We start from the raw sequence: 14,505 nt of genomic DNA on the forward strand, positions 1-14,505 counted from the left end.
TTATTTTTCCTCCACACAGGCTCCAAAAGTAGGCCAAAAAGTTTTAGTTTTGTCTGACTAGACACTTTCCATGTTTGCTACGCCTCCTAGATCATGATAGAAAACTTTATATGGGGTTTCTATGGCTTCAATCATACTATGCGTTGAAAAACCTCAGATTGTGGAATACACAACTACCAGTTGTATCTTAATTGATTGTCCCGCTTGTTGAGCTGTGGATCTCTGCAGTCACTGTGGTCTCTCCTGGCACTTTATTTAGGTGGATATTCTTGACTTTCACTACTTTCTTATATTAAAGAAAGATCCCAAATAAATGCACTGGAATTTCTTGCTTGTCCGTGACAAAATGTGAAATATCCATGAAGCTTCTTTTCAAAGGCATTGATTGTTTTTCCAGGGAGGTGAGCTAGGGTCCGTGTGAGAGGCAGGGGGTGAAGCTGCAGAGGACGGAGCAGCTTCTGTCCGTGTGAATCGGAAGGACGATTAGGGGCTTATTAGGGGTCCAGGGAGAAGTGTAAGTTGTTGGGGAGTGAGCAGGCAGAGCCCCGGCGACATCTCCAGCCGAGAACAATCCGAGCCATTGTCTCACCTAATTACAGCGGATGGACTTCTTTTTGTTTCCCATTCGCCATGCCTGTCTGGTTCCTTTTTTTTGCCCGGCCGCAGGCTCAGATAACGCTGAAGTGTGCTAATTAGAAAAGAAATGTTCCTCGTAATTATGTCACCTCTTATTAACCACTGCTACAATGAGTAATATTATTTTTACGCAATGTTTTGTATAGAGGACACAGCTTCCAATGCTCATTAAACAGAAAGCAAGGCCTTGTGGGCCGGGTAGAACTCTAATATCTGGGTCTCTTCACTGAGGACAGGTCCTGCATTTTGATGTACGCTGTTATTGCTCTAATTAAAATCCTGAAAACCCTGCATTTATTAAACTTCGAAGCTCTAGTTAAACAAACAAAGATCAAAAGATATTCTCTTTTCATTTTAAAACTTTATTTTACAAGTTAAAGAGTTACAAAAACGAAATTAATATTTAAAAGAGAAGAATAAATAATGAGCATTTGATTTGATCAAACTTTCGAAGACAGAAAAAGATTAGTGAAAAGGGACGATATCTAGATGACAAAATGTTTGAGGGTTTAACCAGTTAAACTGAACGCAGCAACAGCTTTCAAATATCTTTCTGAAAATATTAATGCACAGATATCTGAAGTGCTTTGTCAAATTAAATGTCAGTCCTGTTGCTTGAAAAATACACTGTCACTTCTTGGGTCTTTCCAGTATGTTCAGGAACTTTCCTCTGGTCATTTCCCTGGCTGGAGAAGAAAGCAAAAGATCAATTATCAACAATGAGATTAATACTGATGAACAGGTTTAGTAAAACCACTATTTCTTTGACCATTTCTTGACATTCTAGTACAGAAAATGTTTTTTCTTTCCATTTTCCATTTCAAATTATTTAATCTCTATGAATCAGGATATTGTGTCTTTAATAAAAAAAAAAAACAGCTGGCACTGTATGATTAACTGATTGAAGAATATGGTTTAATTAAATAAATTCTAATCAGAAGTGTAAATGTACACATTTTAAGTTGGAAAAACAATACAATAAAAGGTTTTTAAACAAGTCTCATCATCACTCAGTCTTAAAAGCTACTAAGGTGCCGTGGCTTGACCTAAAACAGGTTGTACTTGAAAGCCCTTGTGGTCGACTTAAAACAATCTGCAAAAAAAGAGTTGGCCAAAACTCCTCCACAGCAACATAGAAGACTCTTTACTAGTTTTTGCAAATGCCTGACAGCAGGTCCTCTCACCAAGAGTGACAAAAGTAGAAGAAAACTTTGAGGCAAATATTTATTCATGTTTCATATAGATATCCAGTGAATGAGTTTAAATATATTTAATTTTCCCAAATATTGATATTAAATAAGGAGACTCATTCTGTAAATTGTACTTATGAGCTTAATAACTGTCACGTTAAATAGCAAAAATGTAGTGAAATCTAACATTTTAGGTTTCATACCAATGAATTAGGTCTGTGTTGCAGATGGAAGGAATCGTCCATCATGAGTCTCGTTTTATAAGCACTATCGATGTCTTCCTGGCAAAGACAAATCCGTTTGCGTCTACTGGGACTGAAGGGGCTTAGAAGGCATCTGCATAATAAACCTTCGAGAACCATCATCTTGGTTAAGTATTTATTTAAAAAAACAAATGTATGAGGATCAGTATTTAGGCTTCCACAGTTTTATGGGCTTCAAAACAGGATTTTTCTTAGCAATTTGCAGCTCTTGTATGTCAAAAAAACCTTAAGAGTTTTCTTTAAAGCAGGAGCAACATTCACCTTTTCAAAAGCTGCAAGGATTGTAATTAGATCTCCACTGGCCGTTGCCAGCCTGCTCTGCCCACGGCGGCTGATGAAAAATTCGAAGCTTTTACTAATTTAGATGAGCCGGTCAAGGTGGAATGGTAATGGTGCATCTGGGCGTGGGGGTTTGTCACCTTGAGGTGTCCATCATGAGGTTAAAGATGATGCTAATTGGAATGGGATGAATTTATTTTGCTCTTTGCTGTCTCTTCAAATCACCCTAAACAAACTCATTACCAACTTCTGGACATCCAGGAGGTGGTTTAGATTGAAATGAAGTCATTAAAAATAGGTGAGGGAAAGCAATTATACCGGGGTGACCCTAAAACTGTCTATGCGACGGTGTCACACAGCTTTTTATGCGCTAAAATTCGAAAAAGTAAACGTTAGCAGGGTAATATTTTTGATTTCCAGGAGGTCATGACGTCTCTTTTGTTGGTGCTTTTTCCATCTAATGATGGGTCCAAACTATAAAATAGATCAAAGCTGTGCCACACCTCCAGAGATTTGTCACCCAACTGAGCTGCTCATTAAAGATAGTTCAGGTTATCCTCCCACAAGTCAAAATCAAACTCGCAACTAACTCACTCAAATGTGGCTTTATTTCTGCAAAATACTGTTAAGAGTGATTGTTGAAGTAAATATGGGCTCATGTAGTGTCTTGACAAAGTATTCACACCTGTTTTAACTTTTCCATATCATATTACAATAACAAACTTTAATGCATTTTGTTTGGATTTCATGTGATATGCCTACACAAAGTTGTGCACAATTGTGAAATAAAAAGGATATATGGCTTTTTAATAGTTTTGATCAAGTACAATCTGAAAAGTATTTGAGACCACCTTTACTTCAATTCTTCACAAAATAGCTAACGGTCACTTAAACCGGAATGGTGACAATTTTCAAGCGGTGCCAAAGATTCTCAATTGAAACTCGGTTTGTAGTTTAACTCGGCCATTCTAACAAATAAAGTTCTACGAGGACACATTCATGAACTATAAATACTATTGTAAGGCACTGTAGAGAAAAGAAAATTGACCAGGAATATTTAAAAATATGACAAACTCAGTATGAAAAGATCACCAAAATGTTATCACAAAAAGGGAAATTGTTAGTTTTTTTTTTTTTTGAAGAAAAAGAAGAAGAAATTGATTGATAAAATAGACTAAGTATAGACATCAAAACAGAAATAAAAAATCCTACTTCAAAAAGAAAAGAAATAAATTGAGGAACAACATGCTTTTGTTTTGAACAGGCAAATGTTTGACACCCTTTTTATATTTCAGATAGGTAAAAAAAACACATTGTGTTTTTAAAATTGACTAATTTGACCAATGTGACAAAAAGTTTGGCCCTAAAGCCCATATGCTATAATATTTATATGAATCCAGTAATGTAAATAAGAAGCTTGTTTGCTTTTATGAGTTATGAATTTCTGACCGCATAATTCTTATTCTGCTTGACCTATTTTTGATCATGCACAAAGTTTTGATTTCCATAGAGACACAGGGCTTGTTGCCCAGTCAAATTATTGTACATTATTTCTTTTTTGTTTCTTTTCGTCAGAGTTATTTCTAGAGAAAGTAGAAAAAATATTGTTTTTTACTAAATGAGAAAATCTTACAAATAAATTTTGTTAGTCTGATTTCAAATGTTTGACATGTAGAGGTTTAAAATTAGACACACACGCTAAATCAGCACACACAAATACAAACACACCGATTCTGTCATACACTCAGAGGGATCAATACTGATTAGAGGGACTTAGAGATTTGTTTAGTTGATTAGAAAGGTCAATTAGTAATTTTGCACTAAGTTAATCAGCATCTTGTAATGACTGCCATCCATACTAAATTACACCTCATGGATTCTGCCGGCCATCGCCTTGTCCTGCTGATTTGTTGCCATCTAATTATCATGTAGCTCTAACTGGTTAAATTCCAAGCAACAACACAAAGTATGTCTTATAATCACTTAAGATAATTCCTAATTTCCCACAGTAATTTCTCCATGGCAGAGGATTTCAGGCGGTGCTTGGTGCAGAACAACAATAAAGATTAACCTATATCTGCAGCAGCTAGACGGTGCCAGGCGGATGTTCCGAATGTTGCCTGTTTCCCCTAATCTGAACAGAAATCACCAGAAGCCTCATGCTGCTGCTCAGACGTTTCTGCAGTTTTCTGCTCCTCGTTGCTGAATCGTTTTCATTTAGCAAATTCCAAGTGGATAAAATGCAAATGTAGAGGGAACACAGTTGTGTAACATCTTACTTTCCCCTCTTTTATGCCAAGTGATCTGGGTGTTGCTCTCACAGCCCCCACTGCTGCTCCCCTGTGTATAAAATGAGAGTAATCATTGCAGTCTCCAAAAACCACCCCACCCTGTCGATCTGGCACGCTCCTGCTGAGCTGCCGGACTCCCCTCCTCTCGCCGTCAGCTGCTCAGACAGATGACCAACCGGGTTAAGTGGAGTCCCGGCCCCGGCCCCGACTGCTCCAATTCACTTTCATTAAGCATAAAGAGGACATATCTGACCCCCACTGCCCATTTCTGAGTGCTGCTCAGCTATTATGGGACGTAAGCTTTATTTAATGGATTTAACATCCTCTTTCACCACCCTCGTCCTCGGGGACACGGAGGAGATGACACGCACAAACACTCGAGCGTGGAAACACTTGAAGGCACACATATTCATCCAGCACCCCCCACCCCCGCCTCACAACACATCCACCTGACGCTCATGTTTGTGTTCAAAATTCAATTACCCACTTATTGATACTTCACGGGGATATTTAAGATGCAGACACGAGCTGTGATTTCCCAGGGGAGCCACTGGTTCCTCTTTATGTCCCAACCGAGAAGGCCCACCCCTCCTCCTCCTTCCACCCCACCTCCGATGCGTTTTCGCCTGGCTGACACGCTCACACACACATCCACACACCAAAACAAACACATCTGCACCACCCAACCCCTGCTCACGCCGGTGCCTGTTCAAGAGGTGTCCTTATTAATAGGCAATCAGTCAAAAATCATTCATTAAAAAGCCTAAAAGGTTTTACACCCGCGCTATGATTAGCTGGGAAAGAAAATCCAATGAATTCCTAATGCCTTTATGGAAATGAGATGTCATTTCCGATCTGCTCAGAGAGGCGGCAGGCAGGCGGGACTGAGGAGAAGTGTGTGGGGATGTGCGTGTGTGTGTTACACTCTATCCAACTCTTCTGATACAGCTGCAGAAAGTCGGTGGAGCCGTTTCAATTTATCTAATGTGACTGAGATGACAAATAGAAACCATAATCTATAGTTTTAAAACAATTACAATAGTACGAGCCCGATCAGGCCATGTTTGAGCCCAAAGAGACAAAACGGAGATGAGTGCGTGGAAAAGTAGAGAGGAGAAGGGACGGCGTTGGCAGGGAGGCAACACCCTGTTTCTCATTCAGCGGCTGTCAGCTCAGGCACTTCATAACCGGCCGGCCTGCAGTCAGCCCGCTCTGATGGATTGATGGAGGCACATTAGCACGAATGGGGCCCTGTGAATGCAATCATATTCAGCAGCGGCATGACTCCTAATAGGTTGGAGATTGATCCTGAGGGTGAGGAGGAGGTGATGGAGAATGCGGGCCCATTAGGAGCTGTCAAGGCAGGGTGCCCTTCAGTCTCCCCTTCACACAGGGAGACGCAGCAGGGGTCACACTGGATGGATGCTGGGTGGAACCAGAGCACAGGAGAGGAGAGACAGGCTGGAGCCCCAACAGGTGCTCTCTGGATGCACTGAATTACTTCACACCAAAGCTTCTCACAATAAGAAAACAGGCAGGAGATCTCTGATAACGGTTTCAACTTATCTAACTTTTAGAAGATAACTACAGTACCTTGCAAAAGTATTTACACTCACTGACTTTCTACATGGGCTGTAACAACAAATCCCACTGTAGAAGAAGATGCTCTGGTCAGATGAGACCAAAACTGAACCTTTTGGCCAACATTCAAATGCAATGTGAAACTTCACATCACCCTGAACACACCATCAGAAGAGTGAAACAAGGTGATGGTGGCATCATCATCATGCCCTTTTTCATAAGGAACAAAAAAGCTGAACAGAGAAATCCAGGAAGAAAACTTGTTAGAGACTGAGAAAAAGTTCAAGCTGAAGTGGAGTTTCATCTTCCTGCAGCACCACAGTAAACATACAGCAAGGACTACAGTGGATCTGTTTAAATCAAAGTACAGTAATGTCTTAGAATGGCCTAGTCAAAGTCAAGATCCTAATGCAATTTACAATCTGCTGCAAAAAAGGAGGGATAAAAAAAAAATGTACCCACTCGCTCTATAAACCTAGCAGAGAAATATCCCAAAAGACTTGCAGCTGTAACTGCAGTGACAGTTTTTCTATATTATGTTGACTTTCAGGACCAAGAAGTTTTATTTTTAAAAAGTGAATATAATTTATCATTCTTCCTCCTAATATTTATAGTTAAAAACTACCTCGCTTTGATGTTATTTTTGAACATTGAATTTAAAAATAATACACCAGGACACAAAGAGTCAAGATGTAATAATAATGCTGCAAGATATTCAAATGAAGGCCTGAGTTTTTATTTGTAAAAATTAGATGTCCTTTTTCAACTTTATGTTGGTTTAAGATATAAAATCACAACAACATACACTGGAGTCTGTGGTTGTGATAAAACAACACAAATGTTCAATGGTACAGTGTTGACGCAAATCTTAGAATATAAAACAAGTTCTGAAGTAAATAAACAAGAGACACTTCTGCATGTTTTCTTGCCTTTCCTATTTTAAAGAGCAGAAAAGAGAAATTGATTTAAATCCAAAAGAACCAAAAAGGTATACATTGCTCATTTAAGCAAAATTTAACAATTAAATTAGAAATTACTAAAAATGTTTTAATGATATGTTTTTATAGGAATTGTTTGATTTGGCAACAGCTATTTTGATAGAAATAATTTTTTTTCAGTACCGTATTTTTTTTTTCACTGAGTCAACATTTTTGATTAAACGTTGAGCTGAAAGTTTTTAGAAAAAAATCATCTTACGATAATGAAAAGATTTTTAATTTTATGGTTTCTCGTGCACAATGTACAGGAAACCCTCAAATGATTTCTGATAAATGCATCAATTTTGACAGAATACCAAAATCCAGAATTAGGGATATTACACATTTTCCATTCATTACCATCAATGTTTTACAGACTTTAATTTACAGTATTCTCCATTCATTTCTATGTCATTTTAAAGAAGAAAAAGTAGTTTACTATGAATTTAGGGTAGTCATTTAGTTTTAGTTTTGCCATAAGACACAAAATCTGGGTGGGCAGCCAAATTTGATAGAAAATACAAATATTTCTCCACTAACTATTATTTTTCTGATCATCCAGTTCTGAAAAATCATATAGTTTCCCAACTGGAGAGAAGCCCTAAAATTCAGAAAGAATTACTGAAAAAAATGTTTATATTTAAAAGAAATACAATGATTTTTGCATATAGTAAGGCAGCTTTTTTGTGGAATCCATAGTTACCAATACACAAATTAAATGTAAATGATATTTTCCATGTTATTTCTCTGCTGTTTTCTTGGCATAAAATAGAAGCACATGAAATAAGTATTAAATGGTTGTCAGTGGCCTTGAGGTGACAAGTGGGGAAATGCCAGAACCCAGTAACTCAGCAGGCACCTAACCAGCCAGCTCAGTGGCTAAGGCTCTTCAGCACATCCCAGGGGAACAGTCAGCATTGAATTACCTCCAGTAGCGGCACTTATCAGGACGCTATGTCTTCCCCAGAGACTCGGGGCTTGATGCCCACGCTCAGTGGCCCACAGCTGGGGCATTCATCATGGGGTGGAGTAACAGCTGGGGCCTGAGGAAGAGGCACGCGTCAGGCCCCTCAGGGACAAACTGGGCCAGCGTCGGACCACCACGTCTAGAAAGTGGCGGTGAATGAAAGGTTATGTGCTTCCTCAGCCCTTCATTCGTGGTATCGCTACACATACACAGCTGACAGCAAGCGAAAGTGAAAGCCGAACAGTTCAGGACTATTTCATCTCTGCAGTGGGGTGGATGAGTTTTTCCTGCTTGATTGTGCTCTGTCCATTAACCAGCTTTCTCTTTAATGATCCACATGTTGAAGGGGGGGAGGGGCAGTAAATCCTGTCCTCTATCCTCCCTCTGCTGTGCCTCGGCGGAGCAAGTGTGTTTACGGGCAGTGAAGAGTGCACAAACATGATGAAAAAGTGGCTGAGATTTACAGGGCCTCCCCTGACAGCCAGGAAAAGGAGAAAATTAAACCAGAGAGCATTAAACAGGCACCTATTACAGGGCTGCTCTGACACCAATAATAACCATCATTGTGTCCCGCCGTCCCGAAGAACATGACATGATTGCAGAGCCTGCAGTCCTGCACTCATGACAGCTAACATCTTTATACCAGAAAGATTACAAGCTGCTTCTGGTTGAGGAAAGTCAAAGAGATTAAATAATTTTTCAACTAAATGAATTTGCAAAAAAAGGATCCGTGCAGCCATGACATGTACAACATAAATGATAGACTTGCCCCATTCTATGCTATTGCCGCAAACCTTCCAGATTACAATCGGATACACATTTCCACCACTTATAAAGCATCTCTGAACTGATTAGAACCATGTAGGTAGTCATGGATTTCACAAAAGACTACAAATATATATAATGCAGGCTCTGAGGGTTTTATCTAGTATGTATAATTCTCTGTAAATGCTAATGATCCCTCTTACTGCAACTGGTCACCTTGTATGAAGTACAAACATGTGAATGTGTTTCCAGTGCCTCACAATGGATTTTTTATCCACATTCTTTCATATTTAAGTCACAAAGTTGAACATTTTTAAATGGGGTTTTGATTACAAAGTAATAAATATTTGTGAAGTGTAAGGGAAATTATTTACAAATCAAAATCTGAAAAGCGTGGTTTGTATTTGCATCAGACAGTATCTGAGTCAATACTTTGTACAACCACTTTTAATGCCTTTTCACTTCAGTTACAGACATTTCCATCAACTGTGCCAATGTGGACACTGAGATTTCTGCACTTTCTTCTTCTGCAAAATGTCTCAACCTCAGACATACAGAATGAAAAGCAGCATCAACAACAATTTGCATGTCTTGTTAGGCTCTCAACTTGATTAAGCTTAGGACTTCGACTGGGGCATTCTACCACATGAATGTGATACAATCTAAATTGTACCACTGTAGATCTGGCTGCATTTCTAGAACCATCTGGAAGGTGAACCATCATCCCGCCTTACAACCTTCTGTAGCCTCTAACAGATTTTGTTCCAGGACCGCACTGCATTTATCTCCATTTATATTTTCTAACAGCTCTGAGATCTCCTGTCCCAGCTAAAGAAAAGCCTCCCGATAGCATGTTGCTGCCACCACTGTGATTCTGAGTTAGATATTTAAAGCGTAGCGTATTTATTTATTCATTTTGAGGTTAGCATTAAGCATTTTGATAAATGCACTCAGCAATTTCCACATTTTTATTTGGGAAACATTTGGAAAATCACATTTCCCTCCCATTTCTCACTACATTGCACAACTTTGTGTAGATCTATCACATAAATCCCCATTAAATACATTAAAGTTTGTAGCTGTAATACAACAAAATGTGGTATTAATATCTTGTATATGCCTCATCAAAGTAAGCGTGAAGAGCAACACAATTTTCCGCAAGTGCTCTTTCACAGGCAGAACTCATACAGATTTTTTTCCCCCTCTTTGGATCATCAGATGAGCACTTAGCTACATCTCTCTAATCCATACTCCATAAGGATTATGGCAATAGAGGTGGGAGGGACTAGATTAAATAGATTTAGCATCTATCAAATTCTTCAACATTTTTTCCCCTTCAGCTCCTGTTTTCTTTCTTTTTGCTTCTAACAAGATTGACCTACATTCACCGTTTAAAAGCCTTGTCTTTGAGTTGTTTTAGTCATTTGTCAGAAATGCGAATTCTAAACTGCAAAGTTTGAATAACTTGTTTTTGGATGACAAGCATGGATGTGTGAGCTCAACCGCTGATCTAAAGGAGTTCAGGAGAAATTAAAGAAGTCAACACATGTGAGAGCTTTTAGCACCACCTAGTGGTGAAACTGCATAAAAAAGAGAGGAAATCAAACTTATTTGAACAGTTTACACAAATTTGACATAGTTTTTCAAAGTTATGTTAAGACTCCAATGTTTTTTGAGTTATTCCTGCACTTACACTCTTCTAGACCCAACTGATAAGCGAGATTCTGAAGTCCTTTGACCTTCTCCATCAGGTTGGCTGTGGTCAGACTACCCAGTTCTGCAGTGAGATGGCAGGACATTAGAAGCTCTTAAAAACACATAACTAAATCAGATTCAGTTTGACAGGATTTGATGTTTATGTTACCTTTCAACATTTCAATGTCCTCACTCTCTAGTTCAGCCATCCACTTAGGGGGTGAGTTTGTAATTGGCTACAGTAAAACGATGAAACAGAATTAAGCAGAAAACAAACTTTGCTATTTACATCATATTTTATTCATACATTTAATTTCTAATATCACCAATAGAAGTAGCAGAAGTAACCCACATTTTTGTAAGATGCAGCAAATTCTGCAACTCCAGGCACTGTGTGAGAAGTTATGAGGTGGTTAAGCATAATTCAAAAATTCTGATCACATAAAGGAAAGAAAAAAGCAAAAGGAAGACTTACACTGCTCTGGCCACAAGTCTGGTGATGCTCTGTCCAAATTCTCAAAGCTTAGCAAAGAAGATTCAAAATCATCTCCTAAGAAGACAAAAACCCCTCAATTTATCACATTACACATACAGGTCAGAAAACGTTCAAAAATATTTGTTAGACTTTACTGTGACTTGGAAAATTGCTCACACCTCACCGCATAAAATTTCCATAATAGAATAACATTATTCATACAATTCTTCTTAGTTTCGGTCTTTCCTTTTGTTATCTAGGAAGATTTCATTCAATAAATACATTTGTTCTTTGTTCTAAAACCAAAAATGGCATATACACATTCATTATTTAACTTAAAACTTTTACAGTACATGTACATAACATTAACAGTGCTATGAGATCTCTCAACTACATGTATGTGAACTATTATGGACAATAAGGGCAAATAACCTCACAATAAATAGTAAAAAATTGCCCTCCAAACACCAGGCATTTGTTTCCTACAGTTAAAAGAGAGTTGCTCCTTTCTACTGTGACCTCTTACTTGCTTAAGAGGAAGGATAGACAACTTGGAAAGGTCTGGGCTTCCTTAGCTTTTGACCAATTCACCTAATCTGAATTAGGCTGGTTTGTTTACCACATTTAGGACAAGACTAAACTGTGCCACTGAATTTAATCTGTCAATATGATTGTAATGTTATTGTATCAATTTAATCATGCATTTCTGTATAGAAGAAAATACATAATTAAATTATTTTTGTAATTGTAAGAAAACAATTACACCGGTTTTCTTGTAGTGCCTTGTGCTTACATTTATTATGAACGGCGAGATATAAATAAACTGCATAACTATTTTAGTTTTAACGGCTAAATCTGGAAATTTCATTTTTTTTCCTCTGTAAGATTTTATTTTACAGATTTTTAAAAAGAACATTTATATGAGACAGTCATTATACCAGCCTTGTTTGACTAGTATAATGACTGTCAAACAAAACTGAATATCACCTATCTTTAAAAAAACTCTTAAGTTTAACCATAGTTAAAGCCAGTAACGTTTGATAAATAAAATATTATGAAATATGCTAGCACTTAAAATATCAGCTGAAACGTTGTTTTTCTCCGGCAGGTTTAAACCAGCTATGTGCTTCCTTGAAACTGGACACAAACACCTCTGGGGTGAGTGGAGCCTTTGGCCAACGGAATAACACCCCAAAACAAGAATACCCCGCTAATACCCGTCCGTTCTCATCTCTGAGCGTCGAACTATAACACAATTATATTCATGAGCTTTTTAGTGAGCCTAGAAAAGCGAATTATACGAATTATTCGCAACGTATCTGTGTAAGGAATTAGAATTTACCTCCATTCGGAGACGCCATTTTCAGAATAGCCACGTGACGAATTACAACCAATGGCTGCAACGGGATTCACTCCGGTAGCAAAGCATTTTATAAACATACCACAGGGGGTCGCACTTTCACTTCTAAACCACACTGACGCTTTTGAACGTGTCTATAGAAACTAGTGATGGTGAGATGAAGCCTCATGAGGCATTGAACCACTTGAGCCAACTGGTTCGAGAAAGGGTTCATTTCTTGAGGCTTCATGTGCACACGAAACCACCTACTGGCCAGGTGTATAATCACAGCCAGCTGTATCTTAACACGTGTGATGCATTGAATTTTTGTCTATTATGGCTCTTGGGAATGACGTCACAAAAGGTGTAGGACGAAATCATTTGTCTACATAAATTATGTATACACATATGTGTATAATAAAATATTGTTTGAATGTATCCTCTGTGTGTAATTATTCCCAAAATAGTAGTGTCATGTGATATGGCATGTTGTGTAATAAAGTTTTTCTGTGACTCTAGAAAAATGGCATGGGCTTAATCAGGCAGAGGACAGTGAAAGTGCTTGTGGAACTAGGGAGGGGGTGGTGAATAGGCTAATGCTTGTGTAACTTGGATGATTTCATGCATTTTTATTAAGAAACAACAATTTCTCCACAATTTTTGGTTTCAAACGATTTCTCTTTTTTGACACTATGGATGAGGTGTTATTATTGTACCCCAACTCCTTGGAGCACAATAAACACCTCACCTTTACAGAAAATAAGAAACAGTGAAAAATACAGTTCCTCATAAGCAAACATAATGCATCTGCAAATGTTCAGTTCACCTTACCTTGTTAGGGCTTATCAAATCGAAATGTTCCCACATAGGGGAAATCCTCCTCTTTCTTGCCGGCTCCATCCTACTCCTACTCCTATCCTCGCGCTCCTAAATCTCCTATCTATCTATCTATCTATCTATCTATCTATCTATCTATCTATCTATCTATCTATCTATCTATCTATCTATCTATCTATCTATCTATCTATCTATCCATCCATCCATCCATCCATCCATCCATCCATCCATCCATCCATCCATCTACCTACTAAACTCTCCAAACACCGAACTAACTGTCTCAAACTAAATAACCATTATCCAAACTCTGCTATCCAAACTATCAAAACTCTATCCACTCTCTCAACTGACCGCAACTCGCCTACAACAACCCACATTTTGAATAGAGCCTGTGGGGTTTCTAAAGCTGTCAAACCCCGCGCCAACATCTGAGCCACTTCCCGAAGCAGTCACGTGGTACAGCCAGGCAGCGAGGCTTCGGACGTCATCGTTTTCGGCTCCTCCCCTAAATGAAGCAAGCCTCGATACGCGCTTTACGGAAACGCCCCTTCATTACTCGACACACGCCTCGAAGCCTCGGCACATCACTAATAGAAAGTAAGTGAAAGTTTACATCGTCTTTAAGAGATTTTTTCATATGACACTTAGAACAATGTATTTATTTATAATCAAAAAAAATTACAGCTCTTATACCCAATTCAATATTTTGACAATTACTCATGTTACAAAAAACCCTATTTTTTTATTTTATTGGGATTTTACAAGATCGCCTAGGGTTGTCGGACTCCAGTCTAGAAGGGGCTAATATCCTGGTACATTTGTAAACATCCCTGCTCCAATTCACTTAAAATAAAAAGCTGAATTTCTACATCTGCATGTCATTCTCCCTTCCTCAGCAAGAACAGGAAGAATGGTCAAGGATAATGAGGTTAGCAGACCTGAACACATGGTAATCCTGGAAGAACATGGCAAAAAACGTCAACCTGAGGCAGAATCGGACCTTCCAGCAATAGAACAACTAAACAGACAAAACTAAAATAGGTCTCTAAATGTGCAAAGATTTTACAGATAGATTTTACCCCCAACAGACATGCAGTTGTAATTGTAGCAAAAGCTGTTTCTGTCAAGTAGTTCTTCAGGTGTGGCTGAGTACATGTAACAATTTTCACATTTTTATCTGTAAAAGATTTTGTCAAGCAGGTATAATTTT

The 14,505-nt window shown here is 38.4% G+C and overlaps 1 protein-coding gene across 1 annotated transcript; it reads right to left on the minus strand.

Annotated features, from left to right (window-relative positions):
- Positions 1 to 977: 977 nt before the first annotated feature.
- Positions 978 to 12,569, minus strand: lin52 (lin-52 DREAM MuvB core complex component). Its single transcript, XM_028001402.1, has 6 exons — positions 12,462 to 12,569; positions 11,120 to 11,194; positions 10,997 to 11,034; positions 10,814 to 10,880; positions 10,643 to 10,726; positions 978 to 1,322 (listed from the first exon to the last, which is right to left on the minus strand). The coding sequence occupies exons 1-6, from the start codon at positions 12,478 to 12,480 to the stop codon at positions 1,267 to 1,269; spliced, it is 339 nt and encodes a 112-aa protein (XP_027857203.1). The 5' UTR covers positions 12,481 to 12,569; the 3' UTR covers positions 978 to 1,266.
- Between the last annotated feature and the right edge of the window lie 1,936 nt (positions 12,570 to 14,505).

The sequence above is a fragment of the Xiphophorus couchianus genome, chromosome 19 (genome assembly GCF_001444195.1).
Source record: "Xiphophorus couchianus chromosome 19, X_couchianus-1.0, whole genome shotgun sequence".
In the NCBI taxonomy this organism is placed as follows: Eukaryota; Metazoa; Chordata; class Actinopteri; order Cyprinodontiformes; family Poeciliidae; genus Xiphophorus; species Xiphophorus couchianus.